At 42.5% G+C, this 27,417-nt stretch overlaps 1 protein-coding gene across 3 annotated transcripts; it reads right to left on the reverse strand.

Annotated features, from left to right (window-relative positions):
* Positions 1 to 164: 164 nt before the first annotated feature.
* On the reverse strand, positions 165 to 25,991 carry LOC103364441 (ubinuclein-2-like). Of its 3 annotated transcripts, XM_008291562.1 has the most exons (17): positions 25,356 to 25,988; positions 24,344 to 24,460; positions 22,943 to 23,044; positions 21,999 to 22,109; positions 20,555 to 20,658; positions 18,263 to 18,836; positions 16,501 to 16,571; positions 16,065 to 16,194; positions 14,720 to 14,826; positions 13,526 to 13,636; positions 12,902 to 13,045; positions 9,375 to 9,425; positions 9,247 to 9,289; positions 7,347 to 8,873; positions 7,032 to 7,239; positions 5,352 to 5,420; positions 165 to 2,787 (listed from the first exon to the last, which is right to left on the reverse strand). In XM_008291562.1, exons 1-17 carry the CDS (start codon positions 25,656 to 25,658, stop codon positions 2,741 to 2,743), a joined length of 3,819 nt encoding a protein of 1,272 aa, XP_008289784.1. In that variant the 5' UTR covers positions 25,659 to 25,988; the 3' UTR covers positions 165 to 2,740. The 3 variants fall into 3 exon arrangements, with proteins under 3 accessions (XP_008289784.1, XP_008289786.1, XP_008289785.1); XM_008291564.1 differs by lacking the exon at positions 22,943 to 23,044 and having other exon boundaries at positions 25,356 to 25,991; XM_008291563.1 differs by lacking the exon at positions 5,352 to 5,420.
* Between the last annotated feature and the right edge of the window lie 1,426 nt (positions 25,992 to 27,417).

Raw genomic sequence — 27,417 nt, forward strand, 5'->3', positions numbered from 1 at the left:
AAGTCGACTTATGAGCTCTGGGGTCGCTGTCGGCCCTCTGGTGCCCCCTTGGAGGCGCCCCTGCGTAGATGAAGCATGAGGCTGATGTTAAAACATGCCGCTTAATCCAACAACAAGCTCAAACACTGCAGCTCTGAAGACAAAAAAAACTGTTGGAGACATTGTGAAAACCACCTGTTTTGTTTAATTTCATAATAGACACAGAAAAATAATCTACAAAAGACCAAATTAAGTAACCAGATAACCACGAAATGACATTTTTAATCTCCCCCCCTCCCCACCCCACCCCCAAAGAAAGCACAATGTATAAGATGTCACCCACTGCTCCAGTCACATGACTTCACAATGACATCCCGAAGGACCACGCAGACACGCATGGGGTTTACATTTTGGGGGTAAATGTGGGAATAGTCTCACCAAAAAAAATAAAATAAAATAAAAACCCACACACACTCTAACCAGCAGCACCCCATCGTGAGGAGCTACAGAACAATCTTTGGCGTCGTTCTCGGTGCAGCCGGTCAGCCAGACGCACATGGAGGAGGGCGGGAACTAGTCTGCGGAGGACAGAGAGACTCAGGAAGAACAGTTTTGTTAACGGAGGTATTCAGCTGAAGGAAGGTTTCTCTACCGGTGTTCAGACGCGCTGAAGTCAGTTTTAGCTCTGCAGCGTTTAGTTGACAAGCGGGCTGTTTGTGTAGCCGCCTGTACAAAGGTTAAGCTAAACGGCTAACAGCAGCAGCAGCAGCAGAGTGGATGTGTTTGACCCTGTGACCCTTTTCTTTTAATCTAGATTAATTGGGACAGAAATAGATTTATAAAGACTTGTTTAAATACACAATCGGTACACTGAGGACACAGCGTTGCTTTGGCTTTGAAGCATTGTTCCGGTGTGGTTAGCCTGCATGCTAACCTTGTAGTCAAACCAGATAAACAGCCTAAATGAGCTTTTTTTTTAAGTGTGTGTCTGTTTTTTGTATTTATATAAGTTTATAAAACCAAAAACAAACAGTGCATAACTCCCATAAAAGTTCCCAATTCCCGCTTAAATGACAACACTTGAACGCAGCACACGAATATTTGCAAGTGTTTGCAAATAATCGGCTGCAAATACAAGAATTTTAATACCAATAAAATCAAACTGAGGGATGTTTTGTAAGAACTAGAATCTGCATTTGCTTTCACGTTAGAAGAAACTTCTAGAAATGTGTAACACGACAACTTGTAGCTCATTTGTGCGGTTTATTTGGTCAGATCAGCACAAAGCTAACCTCTTCTTAAAAACATGTGAACACTCCTAAATCAGAAGTTGTTGTTTTGTTTTTTTAAAACCTTTATTGTGAAACACTTCCTGTGCACAGACATGCTTCAGGCCAATTGCAATAAATAGCTTTATTCTGTTGTCGCTGCCTTTGCGCTGCGTCTAAAACTCACTCCGCTTTCTGTCTGAACACACATCGGAAAAAAAACACAAAGGAGTCTCGAGTGACAGAACAGCATCTACAAACATTCACAACTCCAGAAATGCACTGACAAGTTGAGTAGAGGTTGAAAGCCAAGCCACGACTTGCACTTTTGCATTGAGCGTTTTACAGTCCTGCATAGATCTTTTTCATACTTTTTCAATACAAACTAAGGCGTTTTTGTTATATTAAGTTGGTTTGAGTCAATAAGCAGAGAAAAAAAAACAACTTAATTCATTTAAAATAAAATAAAATAAAATAAAAAAACAAAGAGGAATAAAAACAAAAAAAACAATTCAAGTAGGCTACAATCTTGTCGATTCTCCCCTCTCTCACAGGCGCTTCCTCTGTCCAGAAGAGGAGCCCAGAACTTTATTCAATTCAAGTCTTTTTTTTTTTTTTTTTTTATGTTTTCCCAGAAAAGGTCCAGTGTGATTAAACAGCACCAAAAAAACACACTGAGCAAGAGAGGGGCATCAAACTTACACTTGCTCATTATTGTGAAAGGGGGATACGCATCCTTACCCAGTCATAATAATAATAATCTGGAAAGAATTTAACAGTATATTGTGTTTTTTTTTTTTTATATACATACACGCATTCAAATCAACCTCACCACTCGCACGCACAACATGTGTTTTGTCCCTGTGTAAATTACAAATAATTTATCAATATTAATTTAAGCTACTACTTAACAGTCATTTGTGGGAGCAGAGGTGACCAACGATAAACTTCTACAGACACGACAATTCCCACATCTGAGACGAAAGACAGAAAAACGAAAAATCATTACTCAGTCTGTTTTTCTTTTTTTTTCTTTTTTGTACTGCAAAGAACAAGAGTCCTGTTATTCCACATAAGCTTAAATACAAATTATATTATGTAGCGTACTACTACTCTCATCTGTACCACCACCTCGCTCACACTCATTCCACAGTGATCAAGGTCGGTCATATGTAAACATGTTGACAAAAAAAAAAAATAAAATAAGCCGAACAAAAATAAGTGTTCTCGTCATTCGCGCCGTCTTGTTCTCATACCCGGTTCATTAGAAAAAAGAAAAAAAAAAAAGACAGTTAAATTAATTCATCATTGCCACTTGTAGCGAGGATTCTCTTTTAGGTCCGTTGTTGTTTTTTTTCTTTTAAAAGAGGCAGTGGAGCCCCGCCCCCTCATACCACATCATCCTGTCAGTCAAAGTGAAGATTCCTATTGGTGGACGCGTCCAGCGGGCTGTGATGTCGCCCCGCTGGCGTCGTCTCCTGCGCTGTTATTGGTCAGTGGGTTTTCCTCTTCATGTCTCCACCCTGGCTTTGGTTCGCATCTGCGTGGAGAGGATGGAGGTTTTTTTTTTAAACAGTCGACGATAAATGAAACTTCATGTGTGAGATCCAACAGCCTGAAGCACCAGTTCACAGCATTAAAGCCTTGATTTTTGTTACTACGACTACAAGCAGTGAAGCATTGAGCAGCTAGAGGCGGATGTTTCATTAAAGAGCTGGTGGAGACCAAAAACAGAGCAAAAAGTAAAAGTCAGTATTGCATTGTGACTGATGGGAATTTTACGGAGCAGAACAATCTAAATGAACTCTGTCCTCTGTTGGCAGAAACAATGGCCAGATGTCTGGACTACTGTGATGGTGGTTGTCTGAGAAACCACCTAAACACTTAAACAGTTAATGTTTTCAACTTTTCGTGCTTCTTCAGGTGGTCCAGAAAGACTTTTAGTCAACCATCAGAAGAATATTTAGCAGCATTTTGGTAAAAAGATTTGTTGTTTGAGACATTTATTGATGCAAATTCTCTGGTTTCCAACTTACACATCCATCCATCCATTATCTATACACCACTTAATCCTCACTAGGGTCACGGGGGGGCTGGAGCCTATCCCAGCTGACTCAGGGTGAAGGCAGGGGACACCCTGGACAGGTCACCAGTCTATCACAGGGCTACACTTAGAGACAGACAACCAAGCACACTCACATTCACACCTACGGACAATTTAGAATCACCAATTAACCTCAACATGTTTTTGGACCTTGTGGGAGGAAGCCGGAGAACCCGGAGAGAACCCACGCTGCACGGGGAGAACATGGAGACTCCACCGGGTGTCCTCACCGGGACACAAACCGGCGACCTTCTTGCTGCGAGGCAACAGTGCGACCACTGCACCACCTTGCAGCCCACAACTTACACATCTACTGCATATTTTCTTTCTTTTCTTATTTTCTTTCTTCTCTACACTGAATGAAATAGATCTTTTTATATTTGGCAAAATAATGAATTTCACAACATTTTGTAACAACTAATAAAACTTTATATTCAAACATCAGGCTGCACAAATTACTCGTCCTGACATTGTGATGGGCGCTTTGGCAACACTTAAATCGCAAATGACCTCAAACACATCATTTTTTTAGCCGATTGATACAAAAAGAGGAGACGCTGGTTTTCTTTTTCCACGAGTAATCTGCAAGTAAAGTCTGATGGAATATAAATTACTCCGATTTCAGTTGTTTTGTTTTTTACATGGAGTTTGTTGACATGCAGGCTCCACAAAGCGAAATGAACGAGGAGCAGGAGAGAAACACTGAAAAGGCAAAACCCACAACGTCCGTCAGATGCTGAGCTGGAGAGGAACAACTCTCCCTTTAAACCAGCAAATAGCTATTAACACTGTCTGATGAAATATTTTGTCATATTGCAACTTGTACATCGCAGAAAAACTCAACATTTCAATACAGTTTTTTTCCAATGTCGTGCAGCCCCGATTAAACAGGAATACGAGAGACAGTGAATCATGAAAATAGGATTAGAAAAAGACAGACATGTTTGCAGATTTAGTTCATACATGGTGGGGACAGGGTTCAGATTCATACACAGCCTCTTTTTTAAGAGTGAAGTCTTGTTAAATAGCTCTAAAAAAAGAAGAAAGAATTTCCAGAAGAATTTGGAAGAGGTGAAAAAGTGCCGTTTGACATAAAGTAGAAGCATTAAAGTGCATCTCTGAAGTGCCAGATGAGTAATCAGCGGCACAGTTTACTGATTACTAGATAGAGAAAATTAAAACGTCTTTCTGAAATGTGTGCAGAAAGACAGCATCCCTGCATTTAAATTACACCGAGATCTAGAAATAGAACTCTGCATCTAGTGATGGAACTAATATTCAGAGTTAGATTTAAGGTTCATGAACCGGTGCAACAGGCTGCAGGACTTTATACGATTTACCAGCAACAACTATTCATCAAACAAGACGGGCAGAGTTTGAGTTTCTGTCTCAGCTGGTCAGATGGTTCTTTGACCCCGGAGCCGCGAATAATCCTGGTGAGATCGGACTCTGACCTTTAAGTCTCTGCTTACAGCTATAAATACACGTGATTTCAGCCACAGATGAGGTTAAACACAAGGAAGGAGCCGAGCAGCTGCAACAGGTTCAACACGAGGAAAACGGTTCATTAAAGAGGGTCAAACGAAGACTTTTTGATGTGGCAGAATGTTAAACCGTGTGTCCCAGAGACAGGAGCCAGCATGAGCAGGAGAAGTGTTGAATTTTTCATAATTCAGGAAGCTAAGTCACACATTGCGATTTCACATGTTAATCAGACTGCTGCTCTCGAATCAAAGAACCATCTGCACGTCGCCGGGAGAAAACAGGCTCCTCAATAGTACGCCGCCGGAAAACAATTGATCTGCAGCAGCTCTACGACATGTTTCTACAGCAGCAGAGGTCGAACCGTGCCCAACGCCAAATATACTGAAGCAAGCAGAAAGTCAGAGGACAAACAACAGAGCAGCTTAGCAGAGGACGACAGGTCGACTTGACGTAGACAGATGGAGAGAGAGAGAGGGAGGACGAAGAGGAGGAGGAGGAGGAGGAATGCAGATTACCTGAGAAAGCAAGCTGCAAGTGAGGAGGTAGGGCAGCCTGCGACCCTGACTGGAGACTCTTATACAGATCTGAGGAGAGATGGAGGGAAGGGTGGACAGATGAGAGGCGGGATAACAACAACAACAACAACAACAACAACAATCGGGGGCAACGTGAAAAAGATGGCGCAGAGAGATGTTAAAACGGGAGAGTCGGGGATCAGAATGAAGTGGCAGCGAGGTGTGCAAATAGGAGATGATTGTTTTTATTAATCCCCGGTTTGCAGCAGCTGCTCGAAACTGTGGTGGAAGTTGTAAACGTGTACAGCTTCTGCAGTGAGATAAGGAGCTGTGTGAGTGGACGGCAGGGCAGGATGCTGCCACACGTCTGCTAGGTGAAAGTGGGAAGAGCCTCTTCCTGTGGAGATCATGGAAGGAGCCTCGTGTTGTAACAGAAGAGGATGATGTCACACGGTTGTGGGGTTAGCAGATGGGGGGTGGATGTAAACAACAACCAAGGTGGCATATGGCATGTAGCATGTAGCATGTAGCATGTAGCACGTGCCATGCGGTTTGAATGGGCAAAAAAAACAAAAGAGGGAGGCGGTATGTTAGCAGAGCGATGGTGTTGCAGTAGAGATGTGGAGCGCAGCAGGAAGATTTATATATACACAAATATGCAAGGTGAACTTACAAAATATGACTATGTAAATGAGCCTCATTTATCACTTTTTTTTGTCCCATTTCTCAGTTAAACTCCGATGTTTCATTCGCAGTTTATCGTCCTCTGGGAGTAACGCTTCACATCGGGCAATTAGAGAAAATTATCTGAATGCTATTTTACTGACAACTGTTGCAGTCGTGATTTAAAGTGCAATTTCTACAAATTACTCCAGAGCAGGCTGTCTGCACAGTATTAAGTAAACTAGGTTTGTATGAAGCAGAGTTTCTTTTGTTCTGCAGGAGAGGAAGCATGAAAACTGTTCAGCCTCTGCTTCACAAGTGTGTGTGATTACTAATAAAAATTACTAATAAAACTCTATAAAAATGAGATACTTTGAGCAAAACTGACCTAAATATCAGGGGGCAACAAGTTTTTAAAAGCTATAAAGGCCAACAAATGAAAAATAAATAAATAAATAAATTCAGATTTTTATGATTTATGGTTGTGTTGCTTCCATAGACGTTCAGAACGTTATATTGTGGTTAAAAAAAACTGAGCCCACAGGGAGTAAAAACGTGTCAAAAGCAGGAACTGTCTGAAACCTGCTCGAGGTTAGAGGATATTCTATACACTACTTATTGTATACAAATATAAACTATAACCAAGAAGAACAATGACTTGATCTGACTAACAGATATGCAATCAGAAGTTTATTCCTCTGTGCTGCAGAGGTTCACTGTTGCCCCCAAATCATGATTAAAAACATCAATGAGCCACTCTGTCCTGTCCCGCTGATATGAATCAGTAAAGCCTCTAATTTGTATAAATACACGACTGAGAACAGTCATTGCTCGACACTTTCTAACTGTTGTGCAACACCTACAGTGGAAACACGGAGCTGAGAGACAGACAGACTCACACGTGGTTAGTTTTGGTACATGTTTTGGATTTGTCAGTAATAGGACAAAATGAAATATTACCTGTCATATATTTTAAAAATAAATAAACCAAAAAAAAGCAGCTTTGTGCCCACTCACCCATTAGGTCGCTCTGTGCTAGCGGGTATCCTGAGTTGGAGCTGGGGGCTGAGCCCATGCCAGCTGCCCCTGGGGCTCCAGGAGGGCTGAAATTGAGCAATGAGGGAAACTGGAAGGGTAGCGAGACGGGCACGAGGCCTCCTAACATCCCGAAGCCCAGGGGCAGAGCAGAGGGGCTGCCCAGGAGTGGAGAGCCTGCGCTTGATACCTGCAGACAAAAAGAAAAATACACACACTTAGGGAGTTTGCTCTTTCATTGATTCAGAACTGTCTCTCTTTTGACTTTCTTTCCTACCATTCTGTGTGAAAACGAACCTGTGAGAGGTGTGACGTTGTGGAGGACGTGGCCAAAGTCCCTGAAGCCGCCCAACCATTTCCTGCTTTTGAGCCCTGGTTGGCCCCGCCCACCACCCTCTGCCTCTGCCCGTGATTGGCTGAGACTGAAGGTGCAGGAGACAGGGAAGTTTTGTCTGGATGACTGCAGACTGCTGATACCACTCCTTTGTTGTTGGAGTTGTTGTTGATGCTACTGTTGCTAGTGGTGGACTGAGGTTTCGCCCCCCCGACAAAGCTGCAGCCGCCCTGCGTCTGCTTCACCTGCCCGACGTTGAAGGGAGGCCGAAAAGTCTTGGGGGTTTTGGGAGAGTACTGGTGCTGCTGCTGTTGGCTGGGGATCATCTGATGGGGGAGCGGGTGTGAGGGTGAGGATGAAGGTGAGGGGGAGGAGGAGGGAGGTGGGGTGGGTGCAGGAGGCCGAGGGGTGAGTTTGATGATGGGGGACGAGTTGCTGCTGTGGGAGGACTTGGTGAGGGTGGCCTGCATGGGTGTGATGAAGTTGGGCTGGTGGTGGTGGTGTGTGTGGGATTTACCTTGAGAGGAGTGTGAGGTGTGGGAGGTGTGCGAGGTGTGGGAGGTGGGGGATGGTGAGGAGGCAGCAGGAGAGGGAGGGCAGAAGGACTGCAGGCCGTGGTGGGAGGTAGAGTTGGAGCGGGACTGAGGCGAGGGGGAGGAAGAAGGTGTGATGTTGCTGTTCAAGATGCTGCCGTTGCTGCTGATGCCGCTGGATTTGGCACTGCTCTTGGTCAGTCCTGGAGTGGCTCCCAAAGCTCCCAGTATCCCCACTGGGCTGGCAAAGCCTTTCTGATGGGGAGGCAGCAGAGGGGAAGCTGTGGGAGGAGGCCGCTGCTTTGGGGGCGAAGGGGAGGGGTGTGGACGCATCTTGCCTATCACAGAGGTCGTTCTGTGATTGGGCAGTGCCATGGTAACATGTCTCTGAGTCTGGGTTTGGCCCATGGCGCCAGATCCTTTGATTGGGCCGTAGTGACCATCTGCAGTCCTGGAGGCCAACGACAGGCCTGCCGCCTGCACACGAGCCATGGAGGAGACCACCGGAGACGAGGAACAGGAGGTAGAAGAGGAGGTTGGTAGCGTTGTGGATGTTGGCAAGTTCCCAGCAGACGCAGCTGCCAGCGGAGCGTTCTCCACCTTCGACAGGGAATGTTGCTGCGTTGATGCGACCGAGGCGGAGAGCTGAGAGGCCGAGGGGTAGTGAGGAGCGACGGGAGGAGGAGAAGAGGTGGGTATTTGCAGCGGAGGAGGCGACAAGGGGCTGTCCGAGGGGCCCAGGCCCTTGGATGCGTTGCTGAGGAGGGCCAGAGCGTGAGAGATGGAGTCCAGAGACGGAGCGGTCAGGTCCTCGTCCAGGGAGTCCGACAGACAGATGGGCTCCGAGGGCGAGGACGAGGAGGGGGGCTGGCGGCTGGACGTCAGAACGGATGTGGAGGTGGGCAGAGATGGAGTGGAGGTCATGGTGAGAGGCGGCTTGTGGATCCAAAGACCCTCCTAAAGAAGAAAAGAGACACAGTCAGTGACCTGAATCATCAGAAATTCTGATCTCAGGTTTAAACATACCAGCATTTAAGATGGGTAATTTATTTATAATTAACTCTGTTCGGCAGTAAGTGTAGAATTTGTTTGGGCAAGCTTTGTTTAAATACTTTTTTTTCCCACACACATTACAATAAAAACACAACTCTCCAGTTTAGATATACGACCCTTGAGACAAATACAATCAGCCTCAGATTTGGTGAAACTACAATTCTTGTAATACACGATATGAGGCAGGTACAGTTTTATGACAGAGCATTCTTTGGTTAGAATCAGCTGTGTGTTTTTTTTAAAGAACATCCAGCACTTAGTCAGAGCTGTTGCTCACCTTGGCTTTGGCCTTGGGTCCAGGCACCATCCTCCTCTTGACTCTGAACAGAAAAATACAAGCAGATATTCAACCTGGGTAGTTTGTGTGAGTGGAGAAACACGAGCTGTGATAAAGTCAATGCTTACAGGTTTCCAGTGAGGTGATTGTGAACGGTGAGACTTTCCTTGAACAGAATCCTGAAACAAACAGCAATTAACAGTGTGAACGGCAGAAATCAAAATGAGCACACCCATGTTGGGTTTTAGGACAAGAAATTCAAAACCTGTGGGCGCTGATTTTGTTGTTTTTGCTGCAGTTTCAGCACCTGTTATGTTACCGTTGCTTTTCAAACATTCTTTCAAATGACTGTAGTTGAAACTTAACGAGTTGGGTAATACATTTACAGACCTATGTTCTTCAATATTTTTACAAACCTAAACACTGTTCACTCTGCTAAGTAGCCAATGTTAGCACTAATTTAAATTGCCATTAAAATGTTATGTGTAATGTTTATTTTCCAGCATGCATCATTTCCTCTCTAAAAATCTCAACTACGTCACACATTATGTACACACAGCTGGTGTTCACTGTGAGGAAAAATACAAATACATATAAATACGTTTACGGCACTAAACTTGAACTTCAACAGTTGAACAGTTTGAAATATTTGTGTAATGTATTTTAAGAGTCTTATTTTATTTTTAATCAATAATTAATAAAAGGAAACTTTACAGTTATTCACAGTTACAGGGTTTAAATGCTATTTTACATTCGACAAGTAAATTCAGAATCTAGTTTGATCAACAGATAGCTATTTTCCTCCTTATTATTGAAATATTTCCTGCAGATAATATATTGTACATATAAAGGGCGGCTGTGGCTCAGGTAGAGCAGGTCGTCCTGTAATCGCAAAGCTGGTGGTTTGAGCCCAAGTGTCCAAGAGACACTGGACCCAAGTTGCTGCTGGTGTGAATGTGTGTCTGTGAATAAGTGAATGAGAAACACTGTAAAGCGCTTTGAGTGCCACTAACCCTAAAGGCTCTGTAAGTGCAGACTACTTAGCTACAGTGTGGAGAAAGTAGTTGTTGTGTTTGTGCACGCTTTCCCAGATCCTTAAACACGAAGGGAAACAGGAAGGTTTTCCATCCCAAACGGTGTCCTGACTGAGACCGACTGTCTGCAGAAACATGGAGGCCAGCCGGTACAGGGACCACATGGATACGTTGGCTTTGCTGATTTTTTTTCTGTTTTATTGTTTTCCTGAAGTTATTTTAGAAGCTCACTGTGTGTGCCCAGCGCTGCCATGTATGTACCCAGACGCTGACATGAAGATCAGATGAGATAAATGTACATGCTACAGCAGCTGGATACAGCTGGGCATGTAGGAAGCAAGACCTGAAATGCAAATGAGTACAAACAGATAATGAAACGTACAGGTGTAGTGCTGCAGTTTAAAGCCCTCCACAGACACTAACAGGAAACTAGTGGGAGCAGTGGACCCAGTACATGTAGAAGAAATTTACAAATTAAATAAAGTTTCAGTCGATATTGACAGCTAGTGTGTATTTATGGGAAGTGCACATACTTTTACTGACTGGCTATTTCAAGGCAATAATGAAACAGCCAGAGTTGTGGCAGAGCACGATGCGATCATCCAGATTTTTTTTTATAAATTGTATTTGTATGAACTGTGTGACAAAAAACAAACTGATTTTTTTTTTGCCACACTTTGGCATGAAGTAGGAGGTAAACACAGGTGTTACTAATGACAATAATTAGGGCTCTGTGCGTAATAGAAAAGACCATTCATTAATGTGATTCATGACACCTGTGTTTACCTCCCAGTTCATGCCAAAATGGCTGCTGTAGAAAAAGGGTCTGTTGACAATGAACATGTGCAATCTGCTGCAGTTTTTTTGTAATACCGCCATGTCGTAATTATTCATCCTCAGACTAATATTGCTGTTTTTTCCATTCACTTACTGGCAACTAAGTGTAGCCAATTGCTGTAAAACACAATTAAGCTTTTGGGAGCTTTAGCGACACTGAATTTGCTTCAGCTCTGATCCAGATGTAATTTATGCCCGTGCAGGTGTTCAAATTGAGCATCAAACATACAAAAGATAAACGAGTTGTCTCAAAAGCTAGCAGAAGAAATGGTTTCATTACACCAAGAGGAAATGGTTTTAAGTTTACAGCAACAAACCTTCCAGGGTTGGAATGGGCGAGATTTCACCAAGGGGAATCATTAGTGAGCAAAAGTATCAGTATGGGCGATAAAAACACCTCACTGCACTGAAATCCTGTCCAAAAACCACATAAAAGTCAACCTAAATATGCAGCAAATGAACGGAAGGGTCTGCAGAGTTCTGGGTCTCATTTATGAATGGATGAGACTGAACTGGAACTGTCTGGATGAATGAATGAATGGTCCTGGATCAGTCATTTGTCTGGTGGAAGAATTGGACAAGACGAACATCGCTCTAACAGGGAAACATGGAGGAGCTTCCCCACGTTGTTGTTTTGTTGCTGCAGGAACTGATAGGACTGAATAATGTTCTGATCAGCTGCGATACGAACGTTTAAAATACTCCACTAATAGAAACCAGGCCATGTAGATATAATCAGTAGGCTTCAGCTTGGGTAAATCTGACATTAGAACGCCTTATTAAGTAGTTTTTCGGGTCACACGGCTGTCTGAGCTGCTGCACAGCAATAACAGAGTGAGGACACTAGAGGGTCCACTAGTTAGAGCTCGACCGCTCATCGGCAGAGTGGAGCAGCTCCGGAGCCGCGTCGGGTAGCACATATTGCTGAAGTTGTAATAAACACTGCAGTTTTCCACAAACAAGAAAAAAAAACACCCCAATAATTCACTTGTTGGTGTCAGTGCAGCTAAACTTCCTTTGCTGACGGTGGTAGGCTAAAGCCATCGCCAAGAGGCTTCCTGTGCCTCTTAGCTTGCAAAAAATTAACAAAAAGCACAGCAGCTCCACACATCTGGATGTTAGTGCTTTAACAGACTAAGGCTACGCTAGCAGCTACGTAAGGAGACAGCTACAGATGAGCCTAAAACAAAAACCAATAAGTGATAATGGTTTAAGATATGGGCGTTACTGTGATAGAAGAGGAACCGCAGATGTAACCGCAGAAGACATACGGATCAATCCCCATCAATGGAGGTCACAGTAAACAAAGGGGAGCGTTGAAGCACCATGTGACACCAAGGTCATCACTTCTTTTTTTATTAGCTATAGTAATCCTTATTAATGAAGCAGCCTAGATATGAATGACAGGCTCCCTGCCGTCACATGCTGTTAATATCTAATATTTAATGAACATCAGTTCTAAATGTCAGTGATTGGCTTCTCTTGATTGCCAATAATCGACATCGGCCCTGAAAAAAACAAACATATTGATCGATCCCTACTTCTAGCTACTAACCATCTTTCTCAGCCTGCATATGAGGTGAGCATTCAGCTAGCGAGGTGTTTTGGGTACAATTTTATTTATAATCTGTATTTAGGCGATGCACTGAATCCAGGAGAACAACTAGCCTATTTAGATGCAGATTTGTACATCCTTTAGGCCATAATCGTGCAGCCCTAATTTAAAGGCTACAGTATGACATACAGAAGCACAAAGACACACACACAGAGACACACACACAGACCTGGTCTGCATCCAGCCCTTAGGCCATAGTGGTTTGACCTCATTCTCTAAGAAGGCCTTGAGGTAGTCCTCCACAGACAGAGAGCACTGATTCTCCATCTCATAGCAGCTCAGCTTTACTCGCACCAAGCTGCACAGCAGGTTCCTGCACAAACACAAATTCAACACAAATCATTCAATGTTGAAGTCTAAATTAGGTTGCAGATGTAGAGCACATAATGATATGCTTCAGGGAGTCAGAGGTAATAATCACAGTATAAAAGACTCTCAAGGTTTTTCTCGTTTTACTCAGACACAGATTCTTTACTCAGGGTTACCACATTCATGCAGGAATAAAAATTCAGCGCTTTTTCCTGCAACTTTAAAAGGTCTCTTAAAAACAATATTTATGACTCGGTTGCCTTTTTTCAGGCCTTTTGAGATCCTCCTGAACAATCTTTAAGGCCTGTACGAGTTTAGTGTGCTAGATTAGACACCGACAGTGGAGAACAACGGGGGGAGATGAAGACAAAAGAAGTCATGATGAGAAAAACAAACCAGGAGACGGCAGCAAACCTGCAGCACCACAAACATACTACAGAGCACCCAGCCAAGCTATTCCTACAGGACAGTTTTGGATCATTACCTGAGCTTGTCATCCCAGACAAACTTCTTCCGTGGACCCATCACTCTTTTCCCAGGTTTCTCCTCATCCTCCTCCTCTGAGCCGTTTTTATCTCCCTCCTCCGACTGCTGCCTGCAGGACGACACACACACACACAGCAACAGATGAAGGTAAATGGAAAAGCAGCTTAACTACATTTTTATCAAATTACCTTAATCTCATAAAAAAGAAGACAAAGACCATGATCACCTCTTATCAAAATCAGAAGGCTGAACATGATTCATCCTATAAATATATAATTCTTCATATTGATGTAAAATTTAACTGGTTAGAAAAGGTTGAGTTCAGGCTGGGTTTTTTTTCCCCCTTAAGTACTTTAAAGCCATTAATTCACTTTTAAATGTATTCTATCCAAGTTTTGTCACATGTTGGGGTGACAGCATTACTGCCAATAACAAGGTAAAGTTTAGGTTGGTTGTATAAGTGGGCAGACACCTGGCTCAAAAGCAAAAAAGGGTTTGCTCTGAAAACTGTGTTGAGTGACCAGTTTATTAAGACAAGATGGTCCACAGAACAATTTACATCAGCGGTCTTCAACCTTTTTTGCACCACAGACTGGTTTTAAGCAAGAAATTTTTCTACAGATCGGTCACATAACAAAAAATAATTGTTTTCATAAATAAATAAAATTGCTTGTGTTTACGTTTTCTTCTGTCTCAGTATCGAGTCTCTCCCACTTCCCAAAGCAGCTCTCCTGAGACGTTTGTGTTTGACTGACGGCTTCGTTTAGCATAAAAACTGACAATCAAGTGCAGAAACGAGCACTAATGGAAGTGATGGGAAGTCGAGCTTGTCATTTTTCAAAATAAAACGCCCTGCAGACTCCGCTGGAAATAAAAATAAACCAATAAAACGTTTTTATTCTTTCTGTACAGCCCGGTACCGGTCCGCGGAGCGGTGGTTGGGGACCACTGATTTAGATCTTTTGTTTTCACAGCTGGGAAACTTTTGCATGATGCGTTTCACTTTTCCTGAGATATAGGTTGTGTTTACAACATAAATCCAATATATTGTTTTATAGATATATCAATCTATTTACCTTTGATCCTTCCAAAGGTCTTAATTCATGGTACTTGTGCTATTGGTGAGGTCTTCATCAACAAACAAAACAAAACAACATGAAGTGCCATAGTAGGTTTTTTAGGATCCACTTACTTTGCAACCTTGGCCATGCAGTCCATGTTATATTTTGCTATCTGCTCAGGCATCACGCTGCACACCGCCAGCTTCAGCTTCAACAGCGGCGTCCGCAGGCGATCGTCCTGAAACCGGGAGGAAGGCAGAAAGAGATGGAGAGCAAAGGTAATGAGAGGTAGAGAAACACACAAAACAATAGTGGGAAAAAGACGGAGGCAGGGCAACAGTGACAGAGAATAAAAAAGGATGGTAGGATTAAAGAAAAGGGGATAGTAGGAAGACAAAGAAAAGGTAGAAAGAGATGGAGGATGGGGAGAGGGGAAGGGAAAGAAGAAGAGAAAACGAGGTTGAAAGAGGGGGAGTATTTTGATTTATTTTGTCAACAATGCTACTTTAATGGTGCATGACAAAAGACATTTGGAAGCGTGTTTTCATTGGCAGTCCTCGCTGCACTAGTCTGCCCACACTGAAGCAGGGAAGATTAAAAGCTGTTTGAAAAGGAAAAAAAAAAAAATGATGTGGAGAAACTAGAGGTTAGACAGCTTCCTCAGAAATATAGCAGCAAATCACAAACAGATAGTTTAAAAAGAAACACTTGGAATTATATTTTATGGCTTTCCTGATGTGTTTGTTGTGAAAAATTCCTAAACAGCTGATATTTTAGGATCACAAATGAGCACGAGTTTGTTGCCAAATAAGCCACCGGGGACGACAAAAATCACTGGTATGATATGAAGAAAGAATAAAAACATACAAAAGTAGAAAAAATAAACAGTGAAAGCTCAGTCTTACTGTGAGGTCACTGCAGAAGCATAAAGAGGACTGTGAGAAGAAACTTGCAGCTGAAGAGTGAATTCATAGTTTGATATGTGTGTGTCTCATTGTTCATTTCATCAACATAGAAATCTATTTATGTGTATTAATGTAGAGCACTAATAATAAATATGGCTGATTTTATGACATATATTATAAAGGCGTAGATACATAAAGGTATCAACAATGAGATTAAAGTGAGCACCTTCAGCTGGTTGTCTGTTTCGCCTCGAAGCTACTGCATAAATTATGAAAGTTAAGACCTCTCGCATCTTGACTTCTCGTCACTTTCAGAAACCAAAAATCCGACACTGACACCCCGTTCACTCAGCCACTGGCAGGGCGGGTGAATGTGTCTCCTTTTCCATTCACTACGTGATGAGATTTTCAAAGTGCTCACAGAGGGCCTTCAGCCTCTCCTGAATCTGACTTGTAGTGACCACGGAGCAATCAGAAAAGCTGCAGCAGGAAAGATTTCTTTCTAATCATATTCCAGATCAGTGTAATGTGAGGGGATTCACGACTTCCTCCGCAGATAAGCCTCGCTCACCTGGATGTTGAGGCTGAGTTTCTTCAGGCGTTTGAGGAGCGCTTCTTTATTGCACGGCACAAATGCCTCCATGTGCGTGTAGATATCTGTGCGCACCTCGGGAGGCTGCTCCTGGACCTGCAGCTCAATACTGAGAGAGAGAAAGTCAAGATTGTTAGAAAAATGTAAAAAAAAAAATAAAACACAAAGATGGGAGATTGAAGGAGTGGACGGGGAAGGACAGCAGGAAGCGGCAGAGGAATGAGAGGAGGGTGAATGGAAATGAGAAGCATGTCATTACCACAGACAATGAGAGACAGAGAGAAAACAAAACACTTAGAGACAGCAGAAGAGGTGGCGAGGGAAATCTGCTGAAAATGAGCGAGAGAGGCTGAAAAAGGAGGAGGAGAGTGAGCAGGGATTTGTCTGACGGTGATTTAAAAGCTGTCCTACTCACTCCAGGAGAATGTTATTCATGTCCAGGGTGAAAAATTTCTTCCTGCCCTCCTGATCAAACTGCCGCGAGGCCTGTGGGAGAAAAAGCTGAGTCAGCACACAGCACTGTTCCATACACTAGAAATACATACACATGTCTGTGATGCTGAGCCTCGGAGGGCTTCAACTCCTCCACCTGTCTGACACCCGGGTCTAATTTTAAACGTGAATCTTTAGGGGGTTTGTGCTTAAAAGGGTGCTCTGAAACCTGATTGTTTACAGTTTTAACACAGTTGAAGCTACCGTGTCAAAATAACGCCAGTAAAGACCAAAGAACTGAAATAACTAAACATGAAAAAAGAGGGTTTTTCTGCATCCAATCAAACCACAGAATCAATATATAACTTTAGCATGCATTGTGAGGGACCTCCTGCTCTGCATCTGTAGTGGTAACACGCACGAGCGAGTGAGGATTTCTGATCAATCAGAAAGTAAGAAGGGATAAACTACATGTGATGTTTTTGCATCTCGCTCTGTGCTTCAGCAGATTCTCAATTAAGACAAAGTGAAACATGGCACCCCGACAGTAAGTATCCTTAGGCCGATCACAACTATTACATAATTGGATGATGGCAATTATCTAAACCAATAACGATCATTATATATAATTGTTGCCGACAGAAACGGCTCAGTTTGATCAGTATTTACACTTAATTTGCCACCATTTGTGCTCTTTTCTTGTTTATTTCAAGGTCCTTAACTTACTTTTCAGTGATCAGCTGCTGACATTAAATTCATGGATTTAAATCAAAGGCACTAACAGGACTATTCTAAATCTAATCGTAGAATAAAACACACAGAAAAGGCAGTTAAATCCTTAATCACATGACAATGGGTCTAATTAAAATTTCATAATCACGACAGCCATAACTGCCCCGTTGTAATTTGGCTGTAAAAGTTTTACTTTACTGCCGTATCTCTCCCATTCGATCATTATTTATGACGTGCGGTTCAATTACCGTTTTAACTAATAATGCTTATTGTCAGCTTGTTTGAACACCTGCAAAGAAAAACCTAAACACGTTGGTTCATGTTGCACTGAGGATCCAGGATGGCAGGTACCTAAACTGTCACATAAATAAATCACCTTTTGTTTTCTATGAGTTCATGTTTATAGTTCTTAGACTGTTTGCTAAATATCAGTTAGAGCCTGAAATGGGAAAAGAACTAAAACACAATTTTTTTGTTCTTGATCTAGACTAAATATACCAAATATTCTTCCCTTGATCAATTAAATTAATAAAACTGAATTATTCTGGATCTCCAACGCTTTTCCAATACGTTATCTTTGGAAGCAACAAGAAAATAATCCATCGTTTCTTGTTTTTTATTCCTCTTCTTCCCTCCTCCTCACTTTTCTCGTCTTCACCTCTGCATCCTTCACTTGCATCATCCTTCTCAATTGCGTCCCAACCTCTCTTTACATTTTTACCAACATCTAAAAAAAGATCCGAGGCTCCCAGATATAAGCGCAACTAGAAAATAAAAAGTTCTTCAAAAGGTAGTGGTGAGAACCCTGCTGTTGTAGTTACATAAAACCCCTCAGGGTTCAGCTTTAAGCCGTGTTTCTCCAAAACTGGCAAAGAGACTATTCTCCCTGGGCTCAACAGCAACAATAAACATTCTGTGCCACTTCCTCGGCTGAATGGCATTTGTGTTTAACTGCAGTGAAGAGGCTTCACAGGTAATTGCAACCACCCACTAACAGACTGCAGTTGACTCACCGCCCGCAGGTCCTCGATGCGTTTAATAAGAGGAGCAGGCAGTCCACTGGGGAGCGGGGGCGGGGAAAACAGTCCACTGGAAGACCCCAGGCCTCGCCCTTGGCCACCTCCTCCTACTGCTGCTGCCGCCGCCGCCGCCGCTTTATGAGCCGGAACACCGACTCCCAGAATGCCGTTCTCTCTGGCGGTCGCCATGGCGTGCTGCTGGTCAGTGTCCAACAAGCTGAAGTCCAGGTCGCCTAGGAGATCCTGCAGCTCCTTCTCGTTGGCCGAGCCCAGCAGTGACATCACAGCGGGGTCCGAGGTGAGGTCTGCCAGCGAGAGGTCGTTGCCGGCTGCGTTGCCCTGCGGGTGAGTGGAGTTCGAGGCTAACAGGTGGTTCGTTGAGTTGCCGGAGTGGGGCTTGTTAGCCACACCTCCTGCCAGGCCGGGGTGAGCCATGTTGGGGTTCCTTTTCCTCATCTCTTCCTTCTCCCGGGTGAAGCGGCGGAGCATGGCCGCCAGATACAGCGAGTCCTTCATCAGCTTCTTCCTCTTCTTCTTCTCTGGCCGGTGGAGGCTCAGAGCTGTCACTCTGTTGGAAGAAGACACAGCAATGCTTTGTTTTTAGCAAAGAAAATCAGATTTTGAATGAAAGCTGAAAACAGTGCCTCTGACCACATCGGCATGTTGTTTCAGCATATTCAATAAGTGCAACATGTGCATGTGAACAGTTCAATCATGATTTAGATGTTTTTCAGGACGTGACGTTTATACATTATATGTGAAACCCAGCTATGAATCTCCTGGTACACATGAGTAGAACAGCTCTGTGATTCCTCAACATCTCAGCCACTCATTTCTAGACCAAATTCAGAAACCCGGATCAAGGACACACCGTATCTTGTTTGCTTTCAGAGTAATCAAAGGAGCATATTTAGGTTTCTCAAAACTAGGACGCGGCTTTATCTGCATTCACAAACACAAAACAAGGATACTCGAAAAACTGACCATAACCAGGACACTCATTTCCAAGTCAAACATTCTCAGTTGACTCAAAAAGCTACAGACAGAGCAGCTATGATTAGGTAAACTAACCTATTTCTTAGCAATCAAATATATGGTAATCTTAGAGTCGTTATTTGTGTAAGCAACTTAAAACAAATTCTAACTTTCAGAGCAAAGAACTGAAAAGCAGCGTCAGAGTCAAACAAGCGTTGTACCAAAGAAGAATGACATGTGCTAATTTTGAGATAAGTCACAACACCTTTAAAGGCAATTTTCTGCTCGGATGTTTAATAAATGCGGAAAAAAAAAAAAAATTCTGACAGAAGTAACTTGTACAGCTACATCTGCCTTATTCATGCGTAGCCATGTAGAAATATGATGCTCATGTCATCCCACCTCTCCTACTAAACTGCTTTTCCAACTGCTTCAACCAGCATTAAACTGGCTGAAATAAACTATTTTGAATCCTTGTGCAAATCTGAAATGCAGACCGCTGCTGTGAGGACTGAAATCAGGCCACTCCACTCCCTTTTGTAAAATGTTCACAAATTCACTAGTTGACCTCAGAAATGCTAATAAGGCAATAAAGGCATTTTCGCTGGCAAAAATGAGACGTCAACCGGCGCTGACAAAGACAACTCAGAAAGTGTCTAACTGGAGGGATTCTGGAGGATTAACCTGCAGTCTGCTCTCACAGATCTGACACACGCACACCCATATATAACATCATCCGTTTCATAATGGCACAATGGCAATAGCTGCTGCTATTTTTAGAAGTTGTTTTCAGAATGGTGGCGTGTTGGAGTATTCGGCATATCTGAGCGTGGATAATGGAGCGTTTTTCTGGAAGGTGGCTGGCTTGTCGCTGCGGCTAAGAGCAAGTCTCAGTCAGCATCCCTGCCTCATGATAGATGTATGAAGAGGATCCTCCCGCACAAAAGCAGAGCATAATGTCACACAGGGTGGTAAACAGTGGACAAAGAGACGTCACACACTGCAGCGGCCCACAAATCCTCGGGTGTGCAAAAGGTCAACTTTTAAAGCACAGGAGGAAAATCTGTCCATAAACATAACCGTGCATTTTAAAGTGACTGTTTGGCTCAAAGGTAATCAATCATTTGATTAAGTGGGAGATTTTTTTAAGGGGCTGTTTTACAGATGCATGGAAAGTGATGTCCTCTGGGCCGGGAGGTTTAGCAGTCTCAGCTACTCATGAGCCTCTTCTGCCACAGAACGCCTTTCACAGAGAAGCTGAACTTCACGAGCTGTCACAAGACAACGACGCTGTACAGACGTGATTCTTACCCCTGTTTGGGTACTTTGTTCTTCTTCGGGTTCTTCTCCTCCAGGTTGTTCACTTCCTTCTTTTTCCTCTTCTTCACCACCTGCTCCTTGTCTTTGTTCAGCTTCTAAAACGAGAGCACATACGCTTTCAATTCTGTCTGAGGAACACACACAGAGGCTGTGTGTTGGGTCCTGTTGGGTCACACACTCATATTTAGTAAACACAATATTTCTCAGAGTTAACCATATCATTTTTTAGCTTTCTCTGACACATGATGATTTTGTGGGCAACCATTTGGTAGGATTTCTGTATCTGGGAGGTAGTACAGTTAAAAACATTACCAAGGCATCGTTTCCCAGACATGGATTAAGCTTAGCCTTCAACTAAAAAACTAAATAAATAAAAAAAATTAATAAAGATCACTACTAGAAAAAAAAAGTTCTTAGTCTAGGACTGGGTTTGATCCGTGTCAAGAGTCTACAGCCATGTTAGCAGCTCTGTGACACTTTGGGTACGGCAATGTTTTGAGCTAAATGCTTACATCAAGCAAGTATGTTTGTTTGCCATCTTGGTTTAGTGATTAGAAGGAGTACAATAGATCAGACGGTCACCGGGGTTCATCCTCAGGGAGTATGAATGTTGTACGGAAATGCTGCACCAGTCTCCCTAACACCAGTCTAGTTGTTTGAGTCTGGATCAAAGTGGTCAAATGACTGACACTGCCACTACCAGTGCTGTTCTGCTGCATGGCTTCCCTTGAATTTCCCCAAGGGAATGAATAAAGTATGTATCCATCCATCCATCCATCCATCCATCCATCCATTCACTCATTCATTCATTCATTCACCCACCCACCCATCCATCCATCCATCCATCCATCCACTCACCCATCCATTCATTCATCCATCCATTCATTCATTCATTCATTCATCCAACCAACCATCAATCCATCCATCCATCCATCCATCCATCCATTCATTCATTCATTCACCCACCCATCCATCCATCCATCCATCCATCCATCCATCTATGAAATACCATATTTACAACATGGACATTCAGTCCTTTGGGTTCTGTGTTGCAAATAATTGGAATAAGTTCCCTCTGTGTATGAAAACAATAAGTAATCATGACAATTTTAAAATTATGGTTCACAGAAAACTTGGAGGTGTAAACTTATCATCCTATTCTTTTCTTTTGTTTGCAATTTATTTCATGATTTATTTTCTGTTTGTATTTTCTGACGTAAGTATTTATTGTATTTCTTATTTTCACATCAATGACCACAAAGGAAATAAGATTTGGACTTTGTCGTCATTACCGTCCCTTGTAGCAGAGTTGTATTTCAAGAAAAGTAAAAAATTGATATATTTTCATATCCTTTCCAGGCTTGAGAATTGTTTTTTGAAACACTGAAATATGAATTTCTTTATGTTCAGTTGTGTTATGTTGCTGCAGTCTCACCTTGTCCTCCTCTCCCTCGGAGTCAGAGGCCGCTCTGAACTGCAGCGTGCCAGTGTTGATGTAAAATCCCCCCAGCTTTGTGGTCAGAGACGCAGGCACCAGCTCATCATACTGAGAAAAATAACAATGGGAGACAGTTTGCAGTGTGAGATGACAGGACTCCAGAAAACAATAAGTCCACTTACACAACAAAACGCTGTCCGCGGACTTAAAAACATTTTTTTTGAGTAACTGATAATGCGTTTCGTTAACATTTCACGAAACAGCCTTTGCTCCTCTGTTGGTCAGCGAAAAATGAATGACCAAAATAAATAAATAACCGAAAAGAATCACAATCCCTCCAGGCCACATGAGAAAATGTTTCCATCATTTCAAAACAGAAAAAAAAAAAAAAGAGTCAAACGGGCACTGACAATTTGCGAGCGCAGAGAAGACGGCAATCAAAACACCAAAACAAATATATAATAGCAGAGAATCCATACAAAGAGCGTAATTCTAGCTATTACTGTCAGATAGAGAAAGCGATATCCTCTGAATACTGAGCAACAAACAACACTGCAAGACAGAAATGACATATTCCTGTGTGAACGCGGAGAGCACGGACGACTTCATGAGTCATGAGGACGATTTGAAACCGTACTCTCAGGTTGGTTGTAATAAGGGACAACTGCCTATCTTTAGAAGTGCCACCGAACGTACTGTTTTGAAACATCAAGGCAGGACATGCATATTTAACCGCGTAGGGATAATGTTTACCTCGGCGCAGCAAGACAAGAGAACAGCAGCTCAGTAACGTAATGAGAACATAAAATAAATCAGCAGGTAACAAGGAAGCAAAGACAACAATGTGCCGCGTTCTAAAGACAAAAAATCTGATATTTTAGTGGATTAAAGTCACACGGGTGAAAAACCACCTCATTGTTAATGAAGTGAGGGTTACTCACAGCTTCTGAGTTGTCTATAAAGGGGTCTGTCTCGTCATAGCCAAACCCAATATCAATCAAATCTTGCATTCTGTCCTTCCTTTTCTTCTTTCCTGTGTTACCCTATAAAAAAAATAATAATCATTTTTACTCACAAGCAAATACTCATCAGCTTTCTGCAAAAATCCGTACAGAAACCCCAAACCATATAAAGGCCCCTTAATTACAACGAGAACCAAGAAAATGTCCTCAATTTAGGAAAACATTCTCCCAGTAGTTTTGTTTTAGGGACATTTGGTGCACCAGAGAACACAAACACACCTAAACCCTCCAGAAAGCGCTCAAGCCTGACTGATATAGTCTTCTTTCAGATTTACTGTTATTGGCATACAAGTTGGCCCATAAGTAAAAAGTAATAATTTTTTTTTCCCACATTGTGTGTGTTCACAGATTATTTTTCAACTGTAAAATGTCCAACTGAGTATGTTTTGTTGGCTCTACTATTTAAAAACAACAAATATAAAAAAGGAGGAAATGCATTTTTGTAATAAAAAAAGAGAATATCTTGTTAATGGAAATTTTCAAATCTTAAATCCCATTTTAATTAAACTGTAGAGACACTGAATAAGTGCCTGGAAATAGTGTTGCTCTTCCTGAGGTTTTGCCTGTTTTTTTTTTAATCCACTGATACAAGGTTTTTAATGTGAAGAAAGCACCTAAAAATAGCAGGTGCTGTAAAGGTTCATGCAATCTTTAGAGAAAATGTATGATTTGAAAACAGAAATTCAATCTTATGAGGTAATAACAAGTTACTAAAACTAACACTAACTATGGTTTTAACCTATAAATCATCCAGTATTAGCTGATATTAGTAAATATTGGAATCTATGTGTATGTCTTTCAAAATAAAAGTACAAAATATCAATGATTATGAGGTGTTGGAGAAACACTGTTTGTCCTCCTGTGTTTAATACAAGTTTACTTTTGAACTGTATAATGTACTTCCTCATATTCTTATTTAAAAAGAGTCTATTTCATAGGGTCGTAACCTTATTTCTGAATTAGCAGTGTAATATCCATAATTAATAACACTGTCGGGTCTTATCCTTGATATTTATCAGTCAGGTAAAGTTGTATTATATATAACTTTTGCGGGGCCTTAATCCCTACTATTTAAATTACTTATGTAAATTCACATCATTAATACCACTGTAGGGTCTTATCCTGTATATTTAAACTTGTTGGGTTAATTCATAACGCCAATCTTTTTTTTTTTCCTACTGAAAAGCACTTTTGCTCAACAGCTGTTGCTTTAAATACGCTGTATAAATAATGGTGATTGGACTTATCAGAGTTTCGAAACTGCCTCAAGACTTCAGCTACAATAGAGATTGAAAAAAAAGAAAAAAAAAGATAACTTACATATTTATTTTCAAACTTTTTGGCCAGGGCTTCAACATGGAGCCGCTCTCTCTCCTCATCGTTGAAGGGATCGTTGGGATTGTTGGCTGAAGTCAAACTCGGAAGATTATTCTTTGCCTGGAGCGAATATTGAAAAATTGAATATTAACAAAAAAAAAAAAGTAATGATCAGAGTTAAATAATTTCAGCGCTCTTCCTGAAACCACCACCAGCTTCAGTGCTATACAACCCCTGTGCTCACCACTCTGAGAAAACAGTAGATCAAGCAATAAAATATCATCACAATATTGTCAGCAAACCTAATATAAGCCACAGAATAAGCCTAACATGGTGCTGACATGAGCAGCTTTTGGACTCAGGGGGGAAATTTGGTATTAACTTTTGCAAACTTTTCAAAATAAAAAAATAAAAAAATCACACTCATGCAAACACAACATTACAAGAAATCTAGATCATCCACATCTGCACAGAGTCCAAATGAGGCGAGCTTGTCTTTGATCTCCCTGCTCTGACATTTGCTTGCTCCCATGCTACATCCTGGTACTTCCATCAGCAATGCTCTCTCATCTATCTATCACCCGCAGCCAGAGGGCCAAACTGCATGTGGCATTTCCAAGTGCTGTAATGGCTGTGTGGCTGTGGGCTTGTTGCTGGGCAAGCCTGAGTGAAAAGGACACAGGTAGCTGCACAAGACGAGCTTTATCTCTACATGTGCGCAGACAGGAGAAGCCACAATCTGTGAGAGCAGCGCAGCTGAAGTTGGAAAGCACCAAGAGTGGACTGGCTGCATGAGTGGCCAAAAAAAAAAAAAGAAAAAAAAAACTGCCGCTGCTGTCTTTTGTGTGGAGTCGCACTAATGGTCAGTTTCCACCACGCTAGAAGGACAAGGTGCACTTCCCCCTCCGAGTTAGCAATGACAAGTCCACACAAACACTTCCAAGAGCGACAAAATAAACTCCGGCTCCAGTCTCAGCCGGCCTGGTAATGTTGGTTAAAAACCCGGAGATCCTACCTGGAGGTTTTGGATGAGTTCGCCGTAATTAAACTCGGCGGAGGAGCGGTCGTCGGGCTCGGACAGGGGCAGGTTGAGCCGAACAGTCGCCCTCCTCTCGGCTGTAGCCTTGTCCCTGTCGCCGGTTTTACCGAGACGACCGTTGCTGGCAGCACCTCCTGCCCCGGTCGCTGCCTCGACCTCCCCGGCTCTGTTGAAGTTGAAGTCGGCCTCATCCTCCAGCCGGCGTTTCCTAGACTCCGCGGCTGCTCCAGCTGCGAAGGCCGAGAGGGTGACAAATTGCACTTTTCTCGGTTCGGCCATTTGGATGAGCTGCCTGCCTGCCTGAACCTCGCTCCGGACAGACAGCGACAGCGAGGAGAAGAGCTACTTCGCGAAACTACTCCAAATTGGGGGATTGAAGAAGCTTTCGCGGAGCTCCGACGGCTGCTCGGTGCCTACACGGACGTTAGAGCCTCCTCCGCAACATACGGATTGAACTCCAGGGGACGCGACGGTCGGGGAAAAGTTGTTTTTTCGGCAGCTACTTGCATCCTCGATTTGCTACGGGACTGAGACATTCACAGGAGCCATCTTGGGTTTCGGGAGTAAATAAAATATCAGAAGAGAGGGGTCGCTGCGCCTGCGCGTACGCACGAAACGGAAGCCTCGTGCCACAGGGGGGTCATGGCGTCCAATCACCGCGTGCCCCGATCCTAAACCCGCCTCTGTCACAACAGGCGATAATAACAACACTATCAGCACTATTATGACCTTTATAAAGTGTGTGAGTGAAGGACGTGGGAGTGGGAGACACGGCCCACATGCTGCGGGCGTCCAGGCACCTGTGAGCGGCTTCATGCCGCCGTTTGAACCCGCAGCTTTCACTCGCTGCCTTTCATTTTGGCTATTCAGGAAAACGCTGAATTGGGCTTTTTTTTTTCTTTTTTTTTTTTTGCAACCAGCTCGCACTCAAATCCTAAAGGGAAGAAGGCGAGCCAGTGGATTGGCTGCCTCAGCTGACCACCCCGGAACAGCTGATTTAAATACAAGCACTAATGACCACCTGTTGATGCTCAGTTTAACTGCAGCAGAAAATACTCCTCATTGCAATAAACTGTGAGAATATATTTAGATTCCACAGTGAATAGTGGGATTTCTGTACTTCTGTGATTAGACACCATGTCTGGATTATCGTGTTACAAAGACCCCTGGGTAAAACTTTCCTCAGGGCCCCTTTTGACCCTCCTCCAACCTTCCTCTGTCACAGGACATTTTGACTAAATTTATAATTAAAAGGACATTTTAGATTTTTTTTCTTTTTCTTTTACGAGAATCTCTTGTGAATTTATACCCAGCAAGGTTTTTTTTTTTTTAGTTCTTAAAATATTCTTCTAGTTCTAGTAATGTTAACAATGGGAGTTTTTTTTTGGTTCTCAGATTGTCGCAGGATAAAGTTCTCAAAACACATTTTCTGAATGTTGCACTGACAACCTGCATCCTTTATTACCATGTAACATGACAACAGAAGGACGTTCTATAATGCGTTACCTAAACAACATGCCCAAAACATCTTCAGAATATTACAAGCAAAATTTCCACCTTTGTTAAAACATCATATTACAGTGAAGTTTTTCTAAATTATTCAAAAAACATTTAATTAAAGACTTGTGTGAGTTACCATTGCCATGTAACATAATCCAACAACCCTAACTACATCCTCCAAACATTTTCAGAACATTGCAATTAAACATTAGGTCGCCGGAACATGATTTGAAATGAGAAATATCCTTAAAACATTCTTTGAGCATTAGATTAAAATGTTTTCTTTAAAATGTCATGAGAACTTGTAGGTAATGTTTGCCAATGTTGTGGGAACGTTCCCTGTTTGCTGGGCAGACGTTGCAAAATGAGCTCCGTCTGAGAGTCTCCGAGAACCACTCTGCCAAGCTTGTCGAGTTTAGAATTCAAATTCAAAATTCAAATTCAATTCAAAGTGTCATTACACAAAAAGGGGGCGTAAAGTTTTAAAGATGAGGCTGTGTTAAACCACAATGTATTAACAAAGATGGCGACTTTTTGG

Source organism: Stegastes partitus, unplaced genomic scaffold (genome assembly GCF_000690725.1).
Source record: "Stegastes partitus isolate 25-593 unplaced genomic scaffold, Stegastes_partitus-1.0.2 Scaffold750, whole genome shotgun sequence".
NCBI classification, from domain to species: domain Eukaryota; kingdom Metazoa; phylum Chordata; class Actinopteri; family Pomacentridae; genus Stegastes; species Stegastes partitus.